The following is a 25,091-nucleotide window of genomic DNA, read 5'->3' as shown; positions in this document are numbered from 1 at the left end:
TTCAACAGGCTATCAAACAAGACAACTGAATGATTACCACCGATGAAGATTGAACAAGACAGCAGGTAAAGTATAAAGAAAGAGATAAGTGGTCCTGCAAATTGAAAGGGTTATTGCGTGGCTGTTTGCATACATACCATACATGAAGAAAGGGAAGCTATTAAGCTAAAGTCATGTTATAGTCAAGGCAAAGACTAGACACTGTATTTTCTCTTCAGTCTAAGGTTTCTTGGTATATTGTTCTAGTTTTTATGAAAACAAGGTTCCAAATTGCTACACAAATAATAATCAAACAAGTTTACCTTTCAAGAGGGCCACCAAATTTCTTGTAACTCTTGATAAACCTAGTAACAGAAAACAATTTTGCCATTTAAATGTATGCTTAACTAACTACATTGACTTTAAAATTGTATTAATACAATTATTAATCTTAGTATAATCCTATATGGACAATGGGGGGGAGGGGATGTAGAGAGAGTAGGACAGCTTAGTATATCCAGATAACCTAAACCATGTCAGAGTTTTCTTCATTTAAGAACTGATGTAAATAAAACAATAGAAGGTATGATTAATTTCAGAAATGGCTTTATTAATTTCACAAAACAGAAGATTCAGCAGCTGGATGTGTCTAATCATAAAAATTTAATGTGGACTTACAGTAAATAGAGATTTCAGACATTATGTTATGCCTTATTAGTAAAGGGAGCAATCTGCAACAGGTGATTTGAAGATTTTGGAAAATATGGCAAGAAAGATACCCTCTGTAGGAATGTGTAAGTGATGGAAAGAAACTGGAGATACCCCGGATAGAAATGAAATGAAATAAAAATAAAATAAATAAAAATAATTTAAAAAAAGAAAGAATATTTCCTCAACAATCAAGGTGTCAAATTGCTAGTGCAAGCACAGGAATAGCCTTGAAAAAAGTACCAATTCGCTCTGTTCTTAGATGAAATGGAAAGGCAAAAAGGATCTTTAAAGTTATTTCTCTAACCAAAAATATTTTGCAAGTCTTACAGCATTTTAGAGAAACATGCATACTTAAATTTCAGAAGCAAAGTAGCATTTCACAAACCCAAAAAAGGTAAAGTAAAACCATTCCTCCTCCTTCTACCAAAAAAATGTTTTAACACCAAATATTGAAGGTATCTGCTGTACAAGATTTTGTACCTGCTGTACAGGACTTTATATTTTTTTAGTTTACAAAAGCGTGATATAACATAATTCAAGTACAGTGTCAATTAGTTTTAAAAGAAAACAAAATCCACTCAAATTTTTGTAGTTGTCACCAAAAAGATTTACATATTCTTTCAGCACTGCAGTTTTTAGATAAAATGATGGGAAGCAGACTATTTTGCTTGTATGTTAAAAGAAAAGCTCACCCATTGTAATAACTGGTTTTTGAGTTGCAGGAATTAACAAATTTAAAACAACAAAGAATATTTTTCAAAATTAATTTTATCCCTCATTAAAATGGGTTCAAATTCTTGCTGTGACAGTTCACTATGTCAGCACCACAAAGTGCACAAGGTAAAACATTAAATGCCTAGGAAAAAAAAAAAAAAAAAAAAAAAATCAAATAGATTCAGGAAAAATAAACTGCCTTCTGTACTTTCAAGCTCTATAATAATAATCATAATAAATCTGCCTTGTCCCTTCAAACATGCATGTCCCCCCATATCTTACCGCCTGATCTCTGCATCACTAAATCCTTTAATATTTTCTCGAGGAATAGTTCGTGGTCTTCCACGTTTTTTTGGCCTTTTTCTTTCTGAGATGGAGTCACTATCAGATCCCGAGTATCTTCTGCTCCTACTGCGCCTCCCTTCACTTCCATTAAAGCTGATCTGGAATTTCAGAATAAGTAGTTCAAAGCTACGTGATTGACAAACATCAGTAAAGTTTTACCTTGCCCGTCAAAAATGTGTTCAGAAAAGGAAAGAAAAACCCCACCCAACCAAAACCCAACAACAACCCCCAACAAACTAAACCAACAGCAACATAAAAGTACAAGTCAGTCGGAACCAAGAGACACCTGTTTTGCACAGTTTCTCATCCTTGGGAGCATGTATATTTCTTCAAGTTCTTTTTGTCTTTCCTCCTCTTCTATTCTTCGCCGTTGGACTTCTGGAATGATTTCTTCCCAATTTCTTGAATTTCTTTCTGGTTCCAACTCAATATCATCTTCATCCATATTGGAAAAATTGGCCACCTTGTGTATCAGAATATAGGTATTTTCATCAAATCAATACATGACTTTATTTGAAAAAGACTGAGCAACTAGTATTTTAGGAAAACAAAAATCTAGACGGCATATTTTAAGCATTTACATATTTTATGTATTTGTACATATGCTACTGTTTTATAATATATATAAAATTTATACATACAAAATGCTTCATGAAACATTGTCTCTAACGAAAGTATTTTTATTGATTTATGAAACAGACACAGACTGCATGCAACATGGGCTAATATGAGAAAAGATGAGAATCTTTTTCTTCTTTTAAAAGTTGATTAATACAGATGCATAATGAAACACCTCCCTGATAGCTGTATGATTGTTTTTTAACTTCCTTCAAAATAGGGCTAGCGACATTTGGATGCCTGAGTTAATGTGAAACTATAATAATATAAAACTAACCAAACATTCATACACTGCAGAAATCAAAATATGTTGCAAATGAACGATCAGCAGGAGAGCTATTTAATAATCTACTGCTCGAAACAAACACATCATGCTCTGCATTTTTTTTTTTGCACCCAAATTATAATATGTTTAACTGATAACACTAAAAATACCTGGCATTCAAGTTTACTTCAGGCCTAAAAGCTACTTCTAGAAGTCATCAACTAAGAAATGCAAACTTTATATTTTGTGTTCAATGATACCACAGCTGCTTAACAACAAAGACAGTAAATAAAACAAAAAAATACCTAGAATTCTAATCGTTAAGACATTATAAATAGGTCTTATTTTATTAGGGAAATACATCATGTATTTTTAATTGTTTATACTGATGGTACCTATCCTGTATAGGTGAAAAGACATTTTATTAGAAAGAGATACTGAGTTGACTTACTGAGGCATCTATTTTATAAGAATGAAGAGACGGATAGGTACACAAAAGAAAAATAGTACTGTTTGTAAAGGAAAGTATCATTACGGCAGAAGGTAGGGAACAGAGCAATACCTTGAACTGTGAAAGCAACTCATCTCCTACAGTTAATGGACCTGGCTCATTTTCCCGAGTTTCAGCCCTCTTCAAGATTTCATCTATATCCATTTCCTAAAAAAGAAGTTCCTCTTTACAATGAAATAATTCCTACATATTTTCAGTTGTTTTATCTATCTAGTCCAGAAACACTACTTACCTGGGGCTCCTGTTCTTCCCCTTCAGGTTCTTTAAAAAGTTCCTCAGCCCCAAACTTCAAAATCGCTGATAACTCCTCCTTATTAAAAGGTGTTGAGCTGAAATAAAGGATGTTTCAGGAAAAACATTTTATCTCAGTAACTTGAAAAAGTTCTCTATAATCATGGGTCAAAATTAAGCCTTCTTTTTACTGTTAAGTAAAAACTATATTTAATATATATGTATTTAATATGCAAATAAAATTCTACAAAGACAATATTCTTTGCATCTTTACTTATTTAACCTTATTTTGTCTTTCATTAACCAGGTAAAATAACTTACATTTTTACTTATTTGTCAAATATACTTAAGGGTAAATTGATATGGAAATAAATACAAATATACCTTGAAGGAGTAGAGCCTGTATGTAGTACGGTTTTCCCTGTAGTGTCCATTCTCTGAATTACTAAATGATCTAACACCATCTTTTTCTTGGCTCTTTCAAGAATATCTTCTTCTACTGATCCTTTTGTGACTAGCCGATAAATATTAACCTATGTATATTTTCAAAAAAGTAAGCAACAACAAGGAGAAATCTCAATCTTCACTACATATCTTATGAATTTATTAACTGGTTTCAAATATGAAATACTAGTTCAATCATGTTACCACAGTCTTTCATAAGTGTTTTTAAAAAAAACAAAGAAGTAAACTCTTAGACCTGTCTTTTTTAAACTTCAGTGATTTGGCACAAGCATTGCCACAGGCAAAACTGTCGTATTTCCAGTTATTGCTGTGTCTTCCGCAAGGAAGAAACCTGAAGAGAACTAAGAAATATTTAAGCAAGGGGGATGTGCCTGATGTAGCAGTTATTTTCCAGAATGACATGATGCCAATGAATGTGGGACAGACAAGCCCACAACTCTTCTCCCTCTCTCACCCATACACCACAGCTGCCATATTACCTCTCTGTACAGGGAAATTTTAAAAAAAGAAGTTAAAAGAGCATTACTAACATTTTTGGACTTATGCAGCAAGTATTAGTTATTCTTAAAACTATGTGAAGGCTGAATGGTGCAGACAGAGAGTGGAGAGCTACTGTATGGAACCCTCCTTCAGGTTTGGAGCTTAAAGCTGAATGTGCATACCTGTTTCTTCTGTCCAATCCTATGTGCTCTAGCCTGTGCTTGCAGATCATTCTGTGGGTTCCAGTCAGAATCAAATATAACTACAGTGTCAGCAGATGCCAAGTTGATACCTAATCCTCCAGCTCTGGTAGACAGTAAAAAGCAAAAGTCCTGAAATCATAAAAAAAATAGTTTTATATACAATAGTTCTAATATTCTTAAAGGAACCAACATGACACTTGTTTATGTAGTCTGTGGTGCAGACTACAAAATTATACATTACCAATTCCGTAACTGTTCTATAGTTAAAGCTTCTTTAAGTATAAAGCAAACATTGATATCAATTTCTTTCATAAATAGTTACTGACTTCTCAACAGTTTAAAGGAAGCAGCATCCGAGAAGATTATCACCAACCAAAAAATCCCAAACAAACAAAAGACTGTTCAAAAAGTACAAAACCCCTACTATTAAAACCTTGTATGTTACAAAGTCCCTCTCCCATACCCCCTGCCCCAAGCCCTGGAAGACTAAGCAGCCATGTCAGAGCAGGGAAGACACTTGAGCCTACAGGTAACTAGTTAATAGACAGGAAGCAAAAGTCTTCTGCCAGGTTCAATGCTGTTCAACATATTCATGAACAATATGAAAATGGAATAAGCAACGAGCTGAAAAAGCCTGCAGATGATACTGAATTATTCATTCAGAGACAACTATGAAGGACTGCAGAAGGATCTTGAGACATGCAATAAAACAACATATGAAATTCAAGATAAAGTAAAACAGGTTAAAAAAGAAAAAAAATCCCAATTTTCAGTGAAGTTACAGGAAATAGCAAACCACTACACTCAGGAATGAGTCCTGAGAATTGTTAGAAATTTCCATGTAGACCTTAGTTCAGTAATGGCCAAAAACTATACGGAATGTCCTGAATTTTTAGGAAAGAAATAAAAAATAAAATTGAGAACGTAATGTTGTTGCTGCACAAATGCATTGTTTGCCTCCATTTTTGAAATGCATGAAGTTTAAATTCCTCTTCATCTCAAAAAACATATAGTGTAACTGCAAAGATTTCAGAAAAAGACAACGTCTATGCTAGAAGTTTGAAACAGAATTAACTTCTGTATTTAACAAATAACTCCATAATGTAAACTTCAGGTAAGTCCTTCTCCCTCCATCATAGCAGAAACAAGCTCAGCAGCAACTGACAAATGCTATCTTTCAATTACTGATTTAAAAAAAAAACAAACCCAAAAAAAACCCAAAAAACTAAACCCAAAGACAACCCCCTCCCCCCCCAAAAACCAGAACAACCTCCCCTCCCCCAAATCTGCCAATGTAGGACAAAAGATTTAAACTGATCAAAGGTATGGAACGGCTTGCATTATAGGAATGCTAAATAAGCTACAAATTTCCCAACTCAGAAAAGAAAGAATCTGTAACAGACACCTATGTATTCACAAGTTGCTCACAAAGAATGGCTAGAAATCAGTTCTTCACTATTTCTTCCAGGGCAAGTAAGCAGGTGGCAACAAATGAAGATAACAGAAGCCAGATTTGAAACAATTAAAGATGATTGTTCATACAAGGATATACACGAGTTAGTTCTGCCCATTGCCAAAGGATGTTTTTGATGCTAACTACTTGTCTAAGTTCAATGCTCTTGTAAACATTGTTGGCTTAAGTTCTACACAGCAACAAGGCTGACGCTAAACCTATATAGCAGCATATATATAGTAATTAAAATTACTTTGATAAAGAGCACTAGAGAAAAAAAATAAGTACAGCTAAACAACTGATTAAATACCATTTTCGTTTGTTATGTGTTTTCTACTTAACCTCTTTTTAGAGAAAAAAAATTAGCAGATGTAATCTTATAGTCTAGGCAACAATGAATTTTCAACTTTACTGATATATTCCTCACTTTTGTCAGCGTTCATTTTTTGTGCAATATTTTTTGTATCTTTTGGGAAAAAATAAAACAGATTCCTTAGGAAAAAAATACCATACCTCTGATCCTTCTGCATTAAAATGATCCAGCGCTTGTTTCCTCAGTTCCCCTTTTATTGATCCATCAAGTCTCTAAAGAGATTGAATACTACAGTTAAAAAGTTATTCTTATACTATATTCAAAATCAGAGCAACTTGAATTCTCAGCTGCCAAAACTGTTATGTGAAGGAAAAAAAAGTAATACAACACTTCACATAATTTTTTAATTCATCAGTTTAATTTCAAAATATTATTTAGCATATTGCAATTGCCAATCTTTCCAGAAAAAGAACACTTTTTCTTATATCTTTTCTTAAGCAAAATGGTAAAGATGACATAATCACAAAACAGTTGAGGTTGGAAGGGACCTCTGGAGGTCATCTTGTCTAACTCCCCTACTCAGGCAGGGACAGGTAAATCAGGTTGCCCAAGGTCATGTCAAGGTGGCTTCTGAATGTCACAGAGGATGGAGATTCCATAACCTCTGGACAACTTGTTCCAGTGCTCTGCCACCCTCAGAGTAAAGAAAAGGTTTTTCTTATATTCAAGATCAAAACTTCTTGGCTACTACCACCAAGATTCTTACTTGAAAGGGAAACTGACGATACTTCAGATATTCTGCTAGGATGTCCAGCATCCTCACCATCTGTGAGAAAATCAGAACTCTGTTGCCACGTTCTCGCAGACGAATCAGTAGCTTGTCAAGAAGGATTAGTTTCCCGCTGCTACGTATTAAATGCTACAAAACCCAAGAAATACATATTACAAAATAAGTTCATCTCAACAGTAATACACACTGGTTAGACATTCATTCGAGGTTTGCTTTTCTTTCTATTGCTGTGGGAAGGAAAAAAAAAAGGCAAATTCTGACATTCCTTGAGAATTTTATAGTTTAAAATGCTCATATAACATATAGTCTCCTAGAAAAAAAGCCCCCGCCAAATTCATGTGATCGTAAGACAACACTGCTATATAAATTTACTAGTATGCAGCATTAACTGAACACAAAAGTTTACTCTAATTTTAGTTTAGTTGATTCTAACTGAAATCAACAGGATTACTAACTCACATACTTTTAGAGGAAATGCATTGTTCAGTTCCCTCTCAAAGTCATGTCTTAACATCTCATCAAAACATGAAGTAAATATACGGGCTCTGTATGTGCCTCTTTAGGTGAAGACGCTTGGGATAGAATTTTAGGGAATGCTAAATTTTGAGTTAGGTGCTTTTATTTTTTATGCGAGAAAGGAGGAGGATATTTGTCACTGCACAAACTAGTAGTATTGGGAAGGTATTTAAGTTATCAACTTGAAATCTTACAGAAAAAAAACAATCCTTAGGAACACTTATGGTGGTATAAACTGCATCATTAACAACAGTTGTCTTATCTGTTGCTGTGCTTCTTAACAGTTTTGGTACGAATATTAGTTAACCTTAAAAAAAAAAAAGAAACAACAGAACATCTTTGATAGATACAATTGTTTTCATGTGTTAGAACAACAACAACAAAATCAGACTGAGCTTTGGATGCTTGTTACTTTCATTTCCTTTCACTTTTGTTGTTTGCAGGCATACAGAGAACAGTATTTGATCATAAAAAAGGCTTAAAAGCATTCTGCAGATCACTGCTATCACATAGATTGCTGGCGTATCACTGCCAATCACATGCATTTCCACTCACATTACATTTACCTGCTTTCCTGCTTTATTTTACTTAGGTTTAACATAGGTCTCAAGTTTATTTTGCATGAAAATACACAGCCTCTTTCAAACTATTTCCTTTTTACTTTGATTATAATTAAAATGGGGGATATTTTATTTAGTCATTTATCTGTCAATTATTCAGTTCCAATTAAGAATCAAAAATCAATTCACTTACCCGTAAAACCCAGGATGCACATTTTCCAGAGAACCTGTTTTTTCTTAATATACTTCAATAAGAATTAATAAACTGCCAGAGCACTATAAAATTGTGTGACTATCAGAGATGTAAAAGAGAACTTTTTTTTTTTTAAATTAAAAAGTGACATTACCTGTAAGGCCTCCTGTTTATTATAGAATTCATTATCATCTGGTGGTTTAATGAGGTAGCAATGGTTACAACACTTCTTGAGTTCCATCATGATGTTCAAAAAGCCCGAGGTACTGCCTTTTGAACCTTTACTGAGGGCTTTGTAATTCCTGGTTAAAATCCACCTATAAGATGTACAATGCAAGTAATTTCTAGCCATATGCAGTAATTTCTAGCCATATGCAGAAGCAAGACATATGTAAGCTTTCAAAATATAAACAAGCTAAAGGAAAAAAAGCAGCTCCCAAAAGAACGTGCTAACATGCCAAACAAAAGAAGCTACATGAATAGACATTAGACCAGTGTAATTCTTGAGTCCTTGCTTCATAGAATTTTACTGTTGTGAAACTCTAGAAGCCTCAAGTTCAAACTGCATTATAAAAACTATTATACTTCAGTAAACTGCATGTAGACATATCACTAAACCAGCACAATTTAAAAAGCGTTGTTACTTACTTGTAATACTGCTTCTGCAATGCACTCATTTCCATCCTCAGAATTTGCTCAACTTTAGCAGGTAAAGACTTTTCTACATCTTTTTTAACTCTTCTCAGCAGAAATGGTTCAAGTTCTTTGTGAAGACTTGCATAACCATACTCTCTCCCTTTGCCATGCTCCTCTTCAAAATCTTCCCAGGAGGAAAACCTTCAACGTAATAAAGAATGTGCACAAAATAGTGTCATACTGTGAATGACATGAAGAAGCAAAACTCAAGAAGATAGATAACACAAACATAGAATGTGTATAAATGTAACACAAGAGCACACACACATTTGGATTTCTTCTCCACTCCCTTCTGTTTATTTTATCCAATTACTGAATTTTCATCTCACAAGAAATTCCAAATATATTGCCTGCAAATAGAAAGAATGGAATTTTCCAAAAACATTTACAGAATGAAAATTATTGAATTTTAACTTCCCCAGTGGAAACTAAACATTTTTCTTTTTCTGCAAGGATACTCACCTAGATGGTTGCAGAAATTCCATTATTACATTTATCAAGAGCAGCATGAAAAACCAGCTGCATGGCTGGAGGGTGTGTAAGAGAACAAGAGACTACTTAATGTACTTTTTGCAGCTTGTATGGTCTAGCTGAGGTGTGACTATCCTCTGTGCTAACAGACTAGGAGAACAGACTTCATGATCAAATGAAGAATGGGTACTAGACCATAGTGGCTTTGCTTACAAGGTTCTGAAGAAGTTGGTACAATCCATAGCTCAAACTAAATGGGCTATGGTGCTTGGCATTTACAAGATGCCCGACAGGAACATGTGCTGTCACACATGAGCTCTAATTTATCTTAGGTATAAACAGAAGTCAGTACAAAATAAGGTCAATACAGTAAGTTTGCTGTATGCAAACCGTATGGGAAAACCAGCTATCTGACTGAACTACAGGATATTGGGCATCTTGGTACAAGTTTTTTTTCATTAATAATACTAACACAGAAAAGATTCCATTCTGTTTCCCCAGAGTAAATCCATACGGTTTTCCTCTTAGGCTAAGATGAAGACTTTTTGCCAGGTTCTGACCCATACATCAATCCATCATTTTTGTGGACTGCTAAAATGGAAAAAGGTGACAACTGCCACCAGAGTTATTTATCAGGAGCAGCATGAAAAAATATATGCATCTACTTTACATATAATATTTAAGTTATCTTTCAGTATGATTCTCTACCTGTATTGATTTTTCAAAACACTATACTACTTTACAATAAGAAACTTGACCAAAAAAATGTTAAAAAGAATCAGGTAAAACTCTTCCTTACTTTTCTGGCATGATGAAGTGCAACAAAGACCAAAGCTCTTTGAGGGAGTTTTGCAGAGGGGTTCCAGTAATAAGAAGACGATGGTTAGACTTAAAGTCTATTAAAGTCTTGTACAGAAGAGAGTCGTCATTTTTTAAACGATGAGCTTCGTCAACTCCTATGAACGCCCAATTCAGACCACCAAGGAATGACTTAAAAGAAATGGAGAAGAGGGGAACTTTATACAAATAAACGCATTGCATAATTACCCACATTTTATAATCAAGCCATAAACACCATCATTTTTTGGTTTATTTTAATAAAATATGGACAGCTATATGTTTTTAGTACTAATTATGGCTTTTACATTTGCCAGATTCAATGAAAGGCTGTGCAAGCATCCCAAGAAAGTATAAATTAAGTTTAAAAGGAAAAAAATGGCCAAAAGTCTGACCCACATTAGTTTTTATGACAGAAAAAAAACCCCCACTATTGACCTCTTCTTCCCAGCATGTACAAACAAATGAAGTAAAAATGTTCTGCTTCTTGACTATCTATAAAAATTTCCATATACTGTTAGAAGAATTAGCAATAATTCTGTGCGCTACCACTATGGAGACAGCATTAATACATATACTACTATATGCACAATAACAAAGAAAAACTATACGGGATTTAAGAGTTTTGTATCATGTTTGGGGCTAGGGGTTGGGTTCTTTTTCAGTTCCTTGATGGTGGTCTGCAAAGAAGTAGAGCTCTTGAAGATGGGAGATTATTACAGTAATGAGAATCCCAAGCAAACTGGAGAAAGAGAAGTGTTACCCACTTAATGAAACGAAAAAAGGCTGAAAGCCTCACCACACATACAAAAAAAAAAAAAAAAAATCTAAGAGTGCTTAAAAAACCCACCCACACAAAAAAACCCAAAAAACCCAAGCCACGCACTGTCATACTTCCAAAACAAAAGTTATCATTTTATCTCCATAAATTTAATGACCCACAACCCAAATACATGCAAGTCTAAAGAGAGTTCTACACTGGAGAAATGATTTTTATCTCCCCGAAGAAGTGTGATTACCTTATCCTTCAGCAAAATTTCATATGTTGTTAGGAGTATGTTAAATTTTAATCGTTTGGTCTGTGGATGCATCCATTCATGAGTTCTAATCTACAAAAAGAATCAAGTGAACTATAAGCTAAAGAAAAAAGGTCTGGTTGACTGGGATTAATTTAAGTACTGCAACAATGGAAATGTTTAACGACATACAATAATATGATCACAAAACAGAAGCACGACATATTAATGTACACAAGACTGAACTTCCAACCTCCAAAAATATTTTGTTTAAACTTCTGAATCAACAGCAAAGAATTTCTACAAAACATTTTTTACTTTAATGGCTAAGATCACTAACATTCAGAGAACAAGCCAACAACCTTTCAGGAAATAAATTAAGATCATGACTGGCTTGCTTACATATTTTTTTTTTTTACTATATCCACCTAAATAATCATATGGCAGAAGATAATTTGTTTTCAAATGCAAGACTAAATTCTTAATCCTGTTCACTGTTGAGCAGGAAGGAAATCTTTCACACGCATTTATACCAGATCAAAATCTAAGCTTTCAATTTGCATATTAAACACATAGTGTTTCAGTTAGTACTTGCTCAGTCCTAACCAAAATATTGGAGATTAGCAGAGGACAGGAATACAAAGTCAGTCTTGTTTATCTACAAGCGTTTCCAATGATAAAGAAAAATACTCACCATATTTCTGCTAGTTATATCTCCTAAGTAAACTACAGCATTCATCTGAGGAGCCCAAGTTTGAATCTCTCTCTGCCAAGATGTCAAGGTAGAAAGTGGCACGACCAGCAAGAAAGGCCCATACAATTGATGTTCGTGAAACAGGTAGTTCAGAAAAGAAATTGTTTGTATTGTTTTACCCAGACCCATTTCATCCGCAAGAATACAGCTATTCCCTCTAAAAAAATTTTTAGGGGGGGGGGGGGGGGGAACAAGAAGAAATTATCTTTTGAACATAAAAGCCACTCATACAAGTTTGCAAGATTTTGCAACTATATGTCTTGAAGAAGTTTATTTCCATTGTTTCTCCATAAAAACAATTTCCACCACCCCCCGCCCCCACTTAATACTTTAATTAAATTAACAAAAAGCTTGCAATTATTCCTCATGAGTCTAATTTTAAAAGTGTAACACTAATGTTGACATTTCAGAAGAGTTTTCTGGTTTTACTGTTTTAGGTTTGTTTGTTTTTTAAAAATATGACTTACTCCCATATGAATTTAAAAGCAAAGCAACAACAGAGGTTAGCTGTTTTTTGAGAACACCCATGGAATGGTAAGTTTTGGTACTACTTAGAGCAAAACAGCTCCCCTCAGATCTCTACCTTGAGCTTACTGCGTGAAACCCTCCATCTTAAAACAAAATACAGAAAAATCAATCTCAAAGTTTTACAAATGCTTACAATTTACAAACAGAAAAACTCATTTCAGACTATACTTACTTGCACCAAGAGTGAGCAAGCCAATTCAATCCATTTAACTGATAATCTCTTAACTCTAAACTTTCATGTCCTCCGATGTAAGATGGTTGTTTTTTTAGTGCAACAAACCTTGGCCTCTGTTTTAGAACCTGTCAAAAGCAAATTGATTGTCAGTCCTACTACTGACTGAAGTTACCAAAATGTCTTCCTATAGAAAAAATAGCAGTAGGGATCTACTGGGTCACCAAGTCTAGTCTTTATCCACTAACGAAAACTAGGCCATATAAAAACACCAAACAATTTGCAAGTTGAAATTAGTTTGATTGCTAATCTAAATTTCACAACAGGAGTGACATTAACTTACTCAAAGTTTACTCTTAAAATAAACTACAATACTAAACAAGCCCTTCTTTGAATGCCAGTAAAAACACAGGGGACTGCTATCTACAAAAAGCTACTCTTAGTAGTGATATTTTCCATATATATTACCATATATCATTATTACTATTCTGAACAACCTTCAAAAAATATTTCATATTATGTATTTTATCTCCAGATTCATAGAAGATTTTCACATTTTTACTGTCACAACTGATGCAGTAGCTTGAACCTGGCCAGCCAGTAAGACACCAGCCAGTTGCTTACTCCCCAATGGGACAGGGGAGAGAATTGAAAGGGCAAAAGAGAGAAAAACTTGTGGGTCAAAATAAAGAGTTTACCTGGGTGAAGGAAAAAAACCCAACCAACCAAAACAAAAACCCACAACCAAAAAAACCACCCAGAAGCAACAGAAAGGGAGTCACACATCAACTCAACAGCAGACTGACAACCAGCAAGTCTCCAAGTAACAGCCACCTTTGAACCCCCTGCTAGGCCCACCCAGTTTTATTGCTGAACATGACATTAAATGGCATGGAGTATCTCTTTGGTCAGTTGGAGTCAGGTCTGCTGGCTGTGTTCCCTCCCAGCCCCTTGCCCACCCCCAGCCTACTCATAACAGGGAGGGCATAGCAAGAAACAGAGAAGGCCTTGACACTGTGCAAACACTGTTCAGCAACAGCCAAAACACTAGTGTGTTATCAACGCTGTTTAGGTCACAAACCTAAAACATGGGCCATACAGGCTGCTATGAAGAAAATGAACTCCATCGCAGCCAGACCCAGTACAACTGATTATAAAACCATTGCAAATTACAAACTCACCTTGCAGTCCTTAAAGGGAGTGGTCTTGGATTGATTTCTGCTAAAGTACTCATCAATGCGTGCCTGAAACTTTTTGGCAATAAGAGCACCATCTTCCCAGCTACATTCTGAGTAAGGCAGACCCTGCCATTTGCAGTAGTAGTCTGGATAACCAGCCGCTGATTTCTGATTTGAATGAGCTGCAGAAATACACCAGAGATATCTGATCAGCATTTTACTTTTCTATCTTATGAAAACACTCATTTTAGGTAATAAGACAACATAAGCTAGCTTCATAGCACAGACAGTATGACAACTTTTCTCTCTACCCGAAGTTTTGTTTTGGATTAAAAAGTTAGCGATATTAACATTCTAAATTTCTTAACTACAAATGCAACACATAAGCAGTGAACATACAGAATTCTCAACACTGTTTTCTGTCCGCAAGTTTTTAACATACCAATTATTCTTTCCACTATCTGATATTGTTTATGTAGATCATCTGTAAGCTCCTGCTGGCAGTTGTAATATTCCACATCTTCCGGAGAAGCATTTTTCAGCCTGTGATGGGAATTAATTTACAACACTTATTACACTGTATAGTTCTAAAACTAAGAAAGTTTGGCAACTCTAAAGCTCTGAATGTAAGCATCACAGGATGTTGCTTAGAAAGCTTCTTAGAAATTCCTACTACAAAATTGTTGCATCTGGCCTAGGTACCTCATCATTAATGACTGAGAAAGCTTATCAAGAGACAACTACTACAGCTACAGGTGGCACTAGTCATGCAGGTAATTCAGAACACCTATTCTCAACAGTAAGTAGTGTACTTTACAGGGTATTTTCATGGAACAGTATTCAGGCTGGCTCACTCTGTAAGAACCCATCTTATGATTAAGTTGCTAAAAATCCTACCAGTATTCATTGATTATCTTAAACATACTAATAGAACTGAACACCAAAAAGGTGACTTTAAAATGTATGGCTTTCTTCAGATTTTTATTCTCAGGCTTGAACCTCAGGTTTGAGCCAAGAAAACTGAATTCTTCAAAGTAATCTGAAACGGGCTAATGCACAAAGAAAACATTAATCTCTGCAGCGATTCCTGAAGAACTCTGATCAAAGTGTAATGACAAAATTAGTAAAAGGTGCAATTTATTATTTATTTTTAAACACTACCCATCTTGTTAAAATGCCATTTATAACACACACACACTAAAATCAGGTTCAGAAGATTATCTTACAGGAACATGTTAAGGAGACTTCAACTTTAGAGTTTTTGTCTTCCTCTTGCATAAACACTTGAAATTATGCCCTCAAAAAGAGGTAACAGGTCTCAGAAACACAAAAGAACATCTACATTATTACAAAATAAATATCGCGGAAGTCTACATAAAAATATTCACCATCGTTTTGTTTCCTGATCCTTTTTCTTGTAGTTGTCCAGTTTCTTCATTCCTTTAACATTTTGTTGCTTCAGTGTTTCCTCAGTTTCCCAAGTGTTATGGATGTGTGACCAACCTTTCCATTTAATAAGATACTGTGTTTCTCCCGGTTCCTTTGACTTTTCAAACGCAGCATTTGGGTCACCATCTGCCTCAACTGCATAGATGGTGGTTGCAGCACCTGTGGCTGAGAACGAAACCACATAATAAGCCTTAATTAAGTGTGCATTGTCATATGTTAACCAGTAACAAATGTAGTGTAGAAAAGCAATTAGTGATATTTTTAGATGAGCATATACTTTACTAGTATCTACAGCTCTCATGTCATTACTCTTATTTGAACAATTACGACGTAGATATGTTAACACATGCACAAGTAGTCAAAAGAGAATAAAAAAAGCAACCAAAACTTCTGCACTTAACCTACAATATCTTATCTTTCCTCATGAGAATTTTCTTGGCATTCCTAGTTTTGAAAGTGATCATCAGGGAACGCTCCACTACTTGTTGTCTTCTCTGTTATATTGCTCTCATCTCTGAGCATACAAAAGACATCTGACATTTACGCTTGGTCAGCCTTGAGATGTCAATAACCTACACTAGGAATACTATAAATCTGTTTCTTCCTAAAGATGTTTTACTACTTTTTCTGCCTTTGTTATCTTACCTGGGAAAATTTTTAATTAAGTACAGTCTGTATCACAGCTGAAGCATACTAGCAGCAGCAGGAAACAGGCTCATTTCTGTGAGGACAGCCAGGTAAGGAAATGAGCCCAGCAAGCTGCAGGTGCCAGATAAAGCAACAGAGAGCGGCAACAGCAAGAGACAGCACAAGCAGCAACGTCATCTGGGCAGGAAGAATGTAAGAAGCTTAGTTCCAAAGGCTTTGACCACAGTAGTAACGCTATGCATTGGAGCAGGGTACGCTAGAATTTGGGACAGCATGGGAGAAAAAAGTTCAGAGGAAGAAGAGTGCAAGTTCTGAGATGGGTCAGAAACTTTAGAGACTGGGTATAACTAATGGAGAAAGGTAGCTCTGAAGTGCAAGGGGCCCAGGGTTTGGGGTTTTTTTTTGTGTTTGTTTTTATAATTAGAATCCTAATTTGCAGATTCAAACACATAAGCAGAACTGCTAGATAATGCATCCCTCCCATTATTGCTGGAAATACGACATGCCTACCACTATTCACTATTAAACTATTCACTTAAAACTATTAAAATAGTTTTAAGAGTTCATATGCAAGTGCACCACTGAAATTTTAGATGCATTTTGTAGTCATTCCACATATTGTACTGTATTGAGACAATTTGTACAGCAATAACTGAAATCGTAACCTCAGTGATTCAGCCTTGCCAAAACCATCTTTCAGGGTTCACGTTACTAGTCAGCTCACCTACCTAGTCCACATTCTCCACTCCACTGCATATAATTTATACTGATGAAGTATCACTAAACTGTCCAAACAGTGGTGTAAGAACATGGTATGCATTTATGCAATACAGAGCTATCTTCCACTTCATTTTTATTTTCTACTTAGGTATGTAGTTCTTCCACATTTTAGTTTGCAACACTTAGAAGGGACTTTAAAAAGGAACATCCTTATGAATATGAAAGACAAAACAAGATGACTTTTTGGTAACTTTAAAATTATTGCTGTTTATAAACCTCACAGGTGACCTACAGCTCGGAACATTTGATGAAGTTGTACCACAATGCACTCCAGGATCTTAAGAACACTGAAAAAAAAGAAAAAATACCTCCTTTTCGGCCAACTCGACTATCCATGAACTTCTCTATAGTTTCAAATTCATCTTCTTCAGTTTGTGGGACATCTTCTCCACAAACTTCCAGCAAATCATCAGAATCTGTCTTGGTTTCTTCAGCTTCTTTGTAACTAATGTTGACTGTTGCCTGGCGACGAGATCCTCTCTTATCATAATCATCATCATCATCCTCCTCTTCCTCCTCCTCCTCGTCCTCCGATGAATCAAGTTGCCTCTTTTTCAGTCCTGCACTCTTTTTCCCACTTTTTGGCTTAATTCTTGAAGACAGTAAGATATGACACAACAATGATGTTTGTTGGACAACTATAAATCTTCGGTATTGCTTTCTGAACACACGAATTTCATGAATGCTCAGTTACTCCACTTTCAGTTACAGCAGACAGGAGAGGTATTCACTAGAAAGCATTAGTATATTAACATCTTATGTAGCCTTAAAAAAACTTCATTTGTTTTAATAAGCATTAATGTTTTCATTCGCATGTATACTAGTAGTAAATACTCAATTGCTTATTAGAAATAGTACCAGAGTATCCAAACGCATGACTTCTTACCTGCTTGGAGGTTTCCGGCTTTTGACCTTGTTTTTTGGCTCATAGTCAGATTCACTCTCTTCACAACTGCTTTTCTCCCTATCTTCCTCTGATTCAGAATCGGAACCAGTTCCCGATACTGACCCTGATCCCGACATTTGCCAGTCTTCACTGTACATATTGAAAGACAAAAGAGTAACTTACATTGTTGGTTTTTTTTTTTTAAATCAGGTATTCATCCACAGGGTATCTGCTGTAATTTCAACATTCTTCACAGAAATAAAAATCTTGTAACAGTTATCTCAGCTAATGAGACAGAAAATTGTTATCAATGAATAATAGGTAAGCAAAAATGCCAAATGGCTTCAAAGGGAGTTGGACTAAATTTTCTGTTATCAAAAGGCAGATTTAAAATCCAACATAAAACAAAAATCTGGATTTCTATATAGATTTCAGCATGAAGAAATGAGTTAACATGACATTAAGAAACCAAAGCACTTAACAAGTCTAACTGGAAAGATACATATTTATCAGAACTTACACATGCTCAAATCAAAGCCCTGTCATGTTATGCTCTGGAGAGTCCCACATTGTCCAATGCCTAGGGTCCCTGTGGCCCATGTGAAAAATCAGCAACTTTAGCACAAGAATCAAAAATAATAGAGACATATTTGAGAAATGACCAGAAAAACTTGAATTGCAGCAACCTGTGAGTGGCACTGGCTCCCAAAAGCTCCCACTGAGCTCCTAGATGAGCACTTCACAACCAGGCAAGATAGTAAGAGTAAGACACTTGTGACTGAGCAGCAGGATCTCCTTGTTCCTGCTTAACTGAGATCTTCTACTTTGCAACAGGAAAGACGTACCCACTGATGAACAGTATCTTGTTTCAAACTCTGACTTTATACAGGCAAATTTAATCTTAATAGCTTCATGAAAAAGAAAGAAAAAAGAAGTCTGGTATACATTATTGAAACGTTGCTAAATCTTTGTACTAACATCAGGTTTAGGTTTACTTGACCAAGGTGCTAGAGTAGTAATGTTCATCAAAGCTGGAATATTACCAAGAAATCTCTTCCTTAAATTCCCAGCCAGGAAGCCTAGGAATCAGTGCTTTGATCCCTCTCTTCTTCTCTCTTTCCTGTCTTCCAGGACATTTGGTCCTGGAGAAAATTACATTCCCATTGTTCTAGTCATCCAAGACAAATACATATATGCGTCTTCTATTGTACAGACAGCCCATGGCCAATGGTACAGAATTTCTTATTACAGAATGTCTTACTTTTTCTGCAAACAGTACGTTAAAAGAATAACAACATAAATCCATGACCTGTATTTATTTGGAGATATAAAAAACAGATATAAAGCACCATCCTCTAAGGCTTGATCATGTACCAAGTTATATATTGAGAAATCTCCGATCTGCATATCAGATAACAACTGCAGACATACTTGTTCAGAAAAGCCATAGGACAAAAATTCAAACACTGGATATATGAAGCGATTTGGTTATGGGTCCCTAAACTTAAATATCTTTCCTGTAACAGAGTATTCTATGAGATGCAATCAAATTCTTAACTAACAAAAGACTATGAATAACAGCTCATTGCTAGGAAAGTACCATTTTGCATAGTTAGTGCCCTTTTTTTTTTTTTTTCCCCACACACACAACCCCCCTTCCCCCCCCCCTAAACTACCATTTCTTTAAGATATTATACTGGCAACCCTGAACACTGAGGTGACTCATGAATTGGGAGAACAGGAATGATAGAACAGTTCAATTTCTACGCACAATTCATAAAAAACACAGGTCACTGCCTCTCACTGCCACAATAACGTATAATCCTATTCACAAACTTTTTGATCTATCACTTAGAAGGAGCTTATTTTCAGTTAAAATTCTTTGCTAGTCAATAAAGTTAATTACTATCAGAACTATAAAAACTTTTAAACATGTCAGAGGGGGAAAAAAACAAAAAAACACCCAAACAGAATTTGGCATTAACTAAGGGATTCCAACTTAAATTTGTTGTGAGACAACCTACTTATGTAGTTTCCCATTTCTACAAAATTTTTTTAGGGAGGGCCTTCAGCTCAAAAATAAACCGCAATGAAGTATTTTAAAAATAAACGCACTGATGAAAATTTTTGAACAATACTGCAGACTCTTTTCCTCAGAAATTAATATGATATAGATGTTCCTTTGGGCGTTTATTTTAAATATTCCAAAACGTTTATCAAAATTGGAAAAGGAAGATCAAGATGAATTAAAAAGGGAGCTTAAGCATTTCAAGTGTGGAGAAATGAAGCATGAATTACGAGAATATGTCACTATGACAAAAAAATCATATGATATTACTTACTCTTTATGTTTTTTCTTCTTGGTTTCACTGGATGAGTCATCTGCAGAATCTTCACTACTTGATGAGTCCTGCAGGTGAAGAAAAAAACCCCCAATTCATTGCCACAAAAAGAATGAAGTACTGCTAACATTAGAAAGATAAATCAGCTCCCACTTTCAAACTAGAGGCATACTATTCATGTTTTACTCTCTTCATCCCTCACAGTGTAGCTGTTAATGCAGAATGAGATAAGGACTGCTATGGTTTTTGTATTTATCCATCTACGAACACATTGTGCCAGCACAACTCTAGAGAACATCACAAAAAACCTCTGTCTTAAAAAATAATCGTTGTGCCTACATAAAAACAGTCATGGTTTAAGCTGCCCCAAGTTAATCAACATGAGGGTTCTATCAGAATCCTAATAAAATCTCCTACCCTCAGGAGCTTTCTCACCTTCCATATTCTCTTGCATTTAAACACCAGTTTAAGAAAATTTTGAAAATACCATGTTTCTTCTTTCTCTACACTCAAAAAAACCTCCACCCTCTTAAAACTAGATTTTCGTAACACTAATCTCATTGAGATTAAGTTTAGATTTAGATTAAGTTTTATCCTGAAAAACATCTTTCAGAAAGAGAGTACTTAACAGCAGCTGTAAATTAATGTTTTAATGATAGGTAATTAAGTTCTGTATTTAAGTTTTAATGATGAGCTGCAAAACCAGACAAAAACAGAAATCCAACCAAATGAGTGTGACTACACTGCATAGTTTTTGTAATGAAGGAGAAAAAGTCTGCTTTGTAAATAAATTCCATTTCATAGTCACTAGTGTCCTTAAAAGGTGTTCCTACTGCAAAAAGTCAACATTCTTTAGCATATGATTTAGGTTTTAAAATACCTAGAATACAGGTGTCATTCTTAAAATACAGGAATTTTTTTGTAGTAGCTGTTACAAAATTTATAAAAATTTAGTTTTCTACTCCATACAGAATTTTTGAAAACCACAGTAGCTACCCCTATATAGAAACAAGTTGAAAGAAAATCTTTTAGCATTTTTAACTGTCTTTACAAAACTCAAGAAGCCAAAAATACAATGCAAGTCAGTACTGTGTGGCTTGAAAATTCTGTCCATACATCACAGAATATCTACCTAAAAATACCACATAATCAAGGCTGCTATAATTCTGGCACCACTCTCTTGAAAACAAGTAACTAGAGACATTTTTACTTTTCTTTATAAAAATGTCATTTATTTGAATGTTATAGACCAAAACCAGACTTTTACGCATACTTAGAGAATGTAACTTGGCTCTACGTAATTTTATTCTAACATATGAGACAATGAGACTGGCATGTCTACATTTTAAAAATCTAAATTATGTTATTCACCTCTTCTGAACCACTGTCTGAGGAGGCTGCCTTGTGTTGTTGCTTCTTGAGCACTGCTTGTCTTTGCACAGCAAGTATACTTGGACTAGACTTCCAAAACTGAACAGGAACGGAGATGCAAGAGTCAGTTAAGAATACTGAAAGTCTGCAGTTTACCACATATTTACTTTTCCTAAGTAACATCACTATTAAGACTGATCTTAAATCTTATCAATTAAAAAAATTCACTACAAAATATTGCATGCACTAACAACATCAGATAGCTTTTTAAAGTATTAAGATTTCTGCAGAACAGAATGTTACATAATAATTGCCAGGACAATTTCTACAGCACGTTTAATAATAGTTGTGTAGGTATTGTTAAGGTAAAACATTTATAAAGTACATTTTTAAACCGACCTAGATAAATCCGTTCAGACCACTTAGCTGATATGTTTTTGTTTCATACAGTAAAACTGAGGTACATGAAAAAAGATATATACAGAGAATCCTTAACAGTCTTCAATTCTTTTGATAATTAATATATGACTACCTTCCATATATATGGTCTACCACCCCAATTAAGTCCATATAACACAGGAGAGTGCAGGTAATTTTGGCCCACTGGATTTGAAAGATTTCTAAACACCACTTTTTCCTGAATTTAGCTGACCTACTGATAAAGAAAGCCAACTGTATGTAAGCTTGACATTTTATACAATCATTTATTGATACAAGGAAATTAAGCATTAGATAAACAGTGTAAAAAATAGAACTTCAGAAATAACAAAACTATGTGTATCTTTGTCTTCCATAAGTTCCAGTAAATTACTGCGTGCTTCTGCATGATGAAATTTAGGTAAGCATTTAACTCAAAATACTTTAAAATGTGAGAATTTTAAAAGCATCAGTTTAAGTACTTATCCACAAGAAACTTAGCCCAATGTTTAAACAGCTAAGCAAATGCATTCTCTAACACAACCAAGCTAAAAATCTAATTAAAAACACTTGATTACCTCTTTTTTTTTTTTTATATGAAAACTGCTCTTGAAACTACCTGCACAGAATGATTTTTTAAAATAATTCCCCCCCCCCCAAAGGGTTCATTTATATGTTTTGTTTACCTCAGATCCATCAACTTTTGGCGGTTTAGCTTGAATTTGTTTCTTCTCTCTAGATGTGTCAGACTCTGATTCTGACTGAGTGCCTGACTCTGAACCAGAGTCAGAGTCGCTGCTGCCCGACTGGCTGCTGCTTCTGTCACTACTGCTTCCAGAGCTTGAACCGGATCCAGAACCCGATGCTGACCCGGAATCGTCATCTGATCGGCTGCAATGAGAAGTCAATAGGATATTACATAATTGCCAAAGTAAGAGGATTAAAAGAAAAAAAGTTGCCTTAGCTTCACCTATAAATCAATTGTTAGGTTAGACCAGACAAATGGGTAGCACACAAATGGATGCAGTAGATTAAATAAGTTGAGATGAATAAATTTAAAAATAAACAAGAAATGAGAATTCAGAGTGTAACCAGATACTCTTTGTGAAGCCTAAAAAAAGCAAGATAAAGCAAGAACATTCAAATTAATAGAGGAGTCAAGCAAGGGAAATAAAAGTGGTAGAAATATTTCTTACCCTCGCAAACTTTCCGCCCCCATCCCCTCCAAAATCCTTGTTTAGCTCCATCAAACCCCATACACAGACACCTCTTAACAGTTAAGTCTACTCCACAAAGACCTGTCCAACTAAAACATAAAAGTTTTCAATCTTTATAGATCAGCAGTACTCTTTAAAAACAAAAAAAAATTTAGAAGTACATATCTCTCTCAAAAAAAAAAAAAGGTACTATGCAGACCATGTTTTTCCTGTTAAAATAACAGCAGTAAAATTCCCCATGCAGACAACTCTGAATTTGTCACTGATGGTATGACTTGTGCCAAGGCGCTTTCCTTGGCATATACTTGAGCTGCCAGATTATTCCACCTGTATATTCATTTTACATCAGATTTAACATACTTAGCACAATATTTAAAGATAAATATTTATTTTAGGACCATTCAAAAACTTAGAAACATTTGGTTTTCTACAACAACTTCATGAAGTAGCCAAGTTAAAACTTTAAGAAGATTCCTCATTAGGTTAATACTACCATATTTCAAAGATATCATGAGAAAAAACATTGGAATCACACCACCACAGAGCAAAATAATTTCAAATTATGTACACACTGACTGCAAATGCTGAAAAAAGAGTAAACATGAAGCCAGAATCAAAAATGATAAAATCAAAAGCTGGTATCAAAACCTAGCTGATCTCTGCCAGCACAATTCATCTGGCTGACAGTCAGCTGGAGGGGGAGTGGGAAGAGGGCAGATTGATCATCCTCTGCCCTAGAACATACTTAACTGACAACATTTTAAAACCACAAAACAAAGCAAAAATCACTCCTCTTTCTGCTTTTGCTAACACCAACAAAACTGTACCAGTAAAGAAGAAATGAAGGTATTCATAAACAGACTCCTGTAGACTGCACCTCAAATCGGCCATCTACATCGGTCAACTTTGAAAGAAAGAAACAGATCATGTTTCTTGTTCTGAAGGGGGAGATATGGAGAAACACACTGCTGCTGGGTTTCCTTGCACATGCCGAGAGGAAAACTGGGAAGCAACAAGGCTGCTCCCAAACTTCCTAGTTCTGTCGTCAATGGCTTACTTCAGGCATGGTGCTATAACACTAACGTCACTTGCCAAATAAAGCAGGGCACCTGCTACAGAATATGACCAGAGTTTAAACTGTTTACCAGAAATTAATGGCACTCCATGATGATCTTCCGAAGAGATTTTAATTGTAATAGTGTTTTTGTACACAAATGTTACCTTACCTTTAATGCTCAGTAAATCAGACCATTATAAAACAACAGCGTTTCTCAGCATAGCAAAGTGCCGTAAGTAAATGTCAGGGGGACTGTGGAAGTCAGCACTAATTATAAATGAAGAGAAATGCTGTGATATCTCAGCACGGAGAAACCTTGAGACACAAGTAAATACCAGCCAGACAAGTCCCACTGACAAAAAGCCACCAAAAATGTCTAAATCCTACATAACCTTGGAGGAGGGGAAGGGAATCAAATACTTCCATGCAGGACAAAGCTTGCTCAAAGAGGGCAATAATGATGTGGATTACCAAATCTAACAAAGATGCAAAACACTAAGCCATAAGGATGGTAATTAAGTTAGCTTTCCATACTGCAGTAAAATATTTCATACACACTAATATAATGCTAACCATAGGCTCAATTGCACATAGAGCCAGAGGCAACCAAAACAAAGTACCTCTTTTCTAAGGTAGCATGGGGAAACTGACACTGGAATACGCCATCTTGGTCAAATAACTTGCCAACATTATGAGAAACATGTAAACCAGCTACAGGAGAGAATCGTGGAGAGACCAAGGGGGGAGGGGAGGGAAGGAAAAAATTCCAGTTTACATAGATTAAGTAAGCAAAAATCACATCAGCCAGATTCACAGTTGATGGGAAATATTAAGTGGTTTGACGTTCAACACATGAATTAAGTGGTAAGTTAAAAAACAAAGGCACTGAGATGGGGGGGGGGGGGGGGGGGGGGGGGGAATCTGG

The 25,091-nt window shown here is 35.3% G+C and overlaps 1 protein-coding gene across 1 annotated transcript in view; it reads right to left on the bottom strand.

The window, feature by feature from the left end:
* CHD1 (chromodomain helicase DNA binding protein 1) overlaps nt 1-25,091 on the bottom strand; it is a 60,442-nt gene that overhangs the window by 14,485 nt on the left and 20,866 nt on the right. Inside the window, exons 2-24 of the mRNA XM_009321782.1 lie at nt 22,579-22,783; nt 21,476-21,574; nt 20,105-20,172; nt 17,763-17,912; nt 17,185-17,468; nt 15,388-15,613; nt 14,442-14,542; nt 14,003-14,181; nt 12,822-12,949; nt 12,062-12,278; nt 11,371-11,460; nt 10,314-10,504; nt 8,996-9,184; nt 8,502-8,664; nt 7,055-7,207; nt 6,489-6,560; nt 4,502-4,651; nt 3,759-3,907; nt 3,376-3,472; nt 3,195-3,290; nt 2,036-2,212; nt 1,687-1,847; nt 303-344 (exon numbers count right to left, since the gene is read on the bottom strand). Of these exons, the coding sequence (XP_009320057.1) occupies nt 303-344; nt 1,687-1,847; nt 2,036-2,212; nt 3,195-3,290; nt 3,376-3,472; nt 3,759-3,907; nt 4,502-4,651; nt 6,489-6,560; nt 7,055-7,207; nt 8,502-8,664; nt 8,996-9,184; nt 10,314-10,504; nt 11,371-11,460; nt 12,062-12,278; nt 12,822-12,949; nt 14,003-14,181; nt 14,442-14,542; nt 15,388-15,613; nt 17,185-17,468; nt 17,763-17,912; nt 20,105-20,172; nt 21,476-21,574; nt 22,579-22,783 (3,387 nt within the window). The remainder of the gene's footprint in view (nt 1-302; nt 345-1,686; nt 1,848-2,035; nt 2,213-3,194; nt 3,291-3,375; nt 3,473-3,758; nt 3,908-4,501; nt 4,652-6,488; nt 6,561-7,054; nt 7,208-8,501; nt 8,665-8,995; nt 9,185-10,313; nt 10,505-11,370; nt 11,461-12,061; nt 12,279-12,821; nt 12,950-14,002; nt 14,182-14,441; nt 14,543-15,387; nt 15,614-17,184; nt 17,469-17,762; nt 17,913-20,104; nt 20,173-21,475; nt 21,575-22,578; nt 22,784-25,091) is intronic.

Source organism: Pygoscelis adeliae, unplaced genomic scaffold, assembly GCF_000699105.1.
Source record: "Pygoscelis adeliae isolate BGI_AS28 unplaced genomic scaffold, ASM69910v1 Scaffold164, whole genome shotgun sequence".
Classification (NCBI taxonomy): domain Eukaryota; kingdom Metazoa; phylum Chordata; class Aves; order Sphenisciformes; family Spheniscidae; genus Pygoscelis; species Pygoscelis adeliae.
Note: the sequence above shows the minus strand (reverse complement) of the source record. Positions and strands in the feature narration are given on the sequence as shown.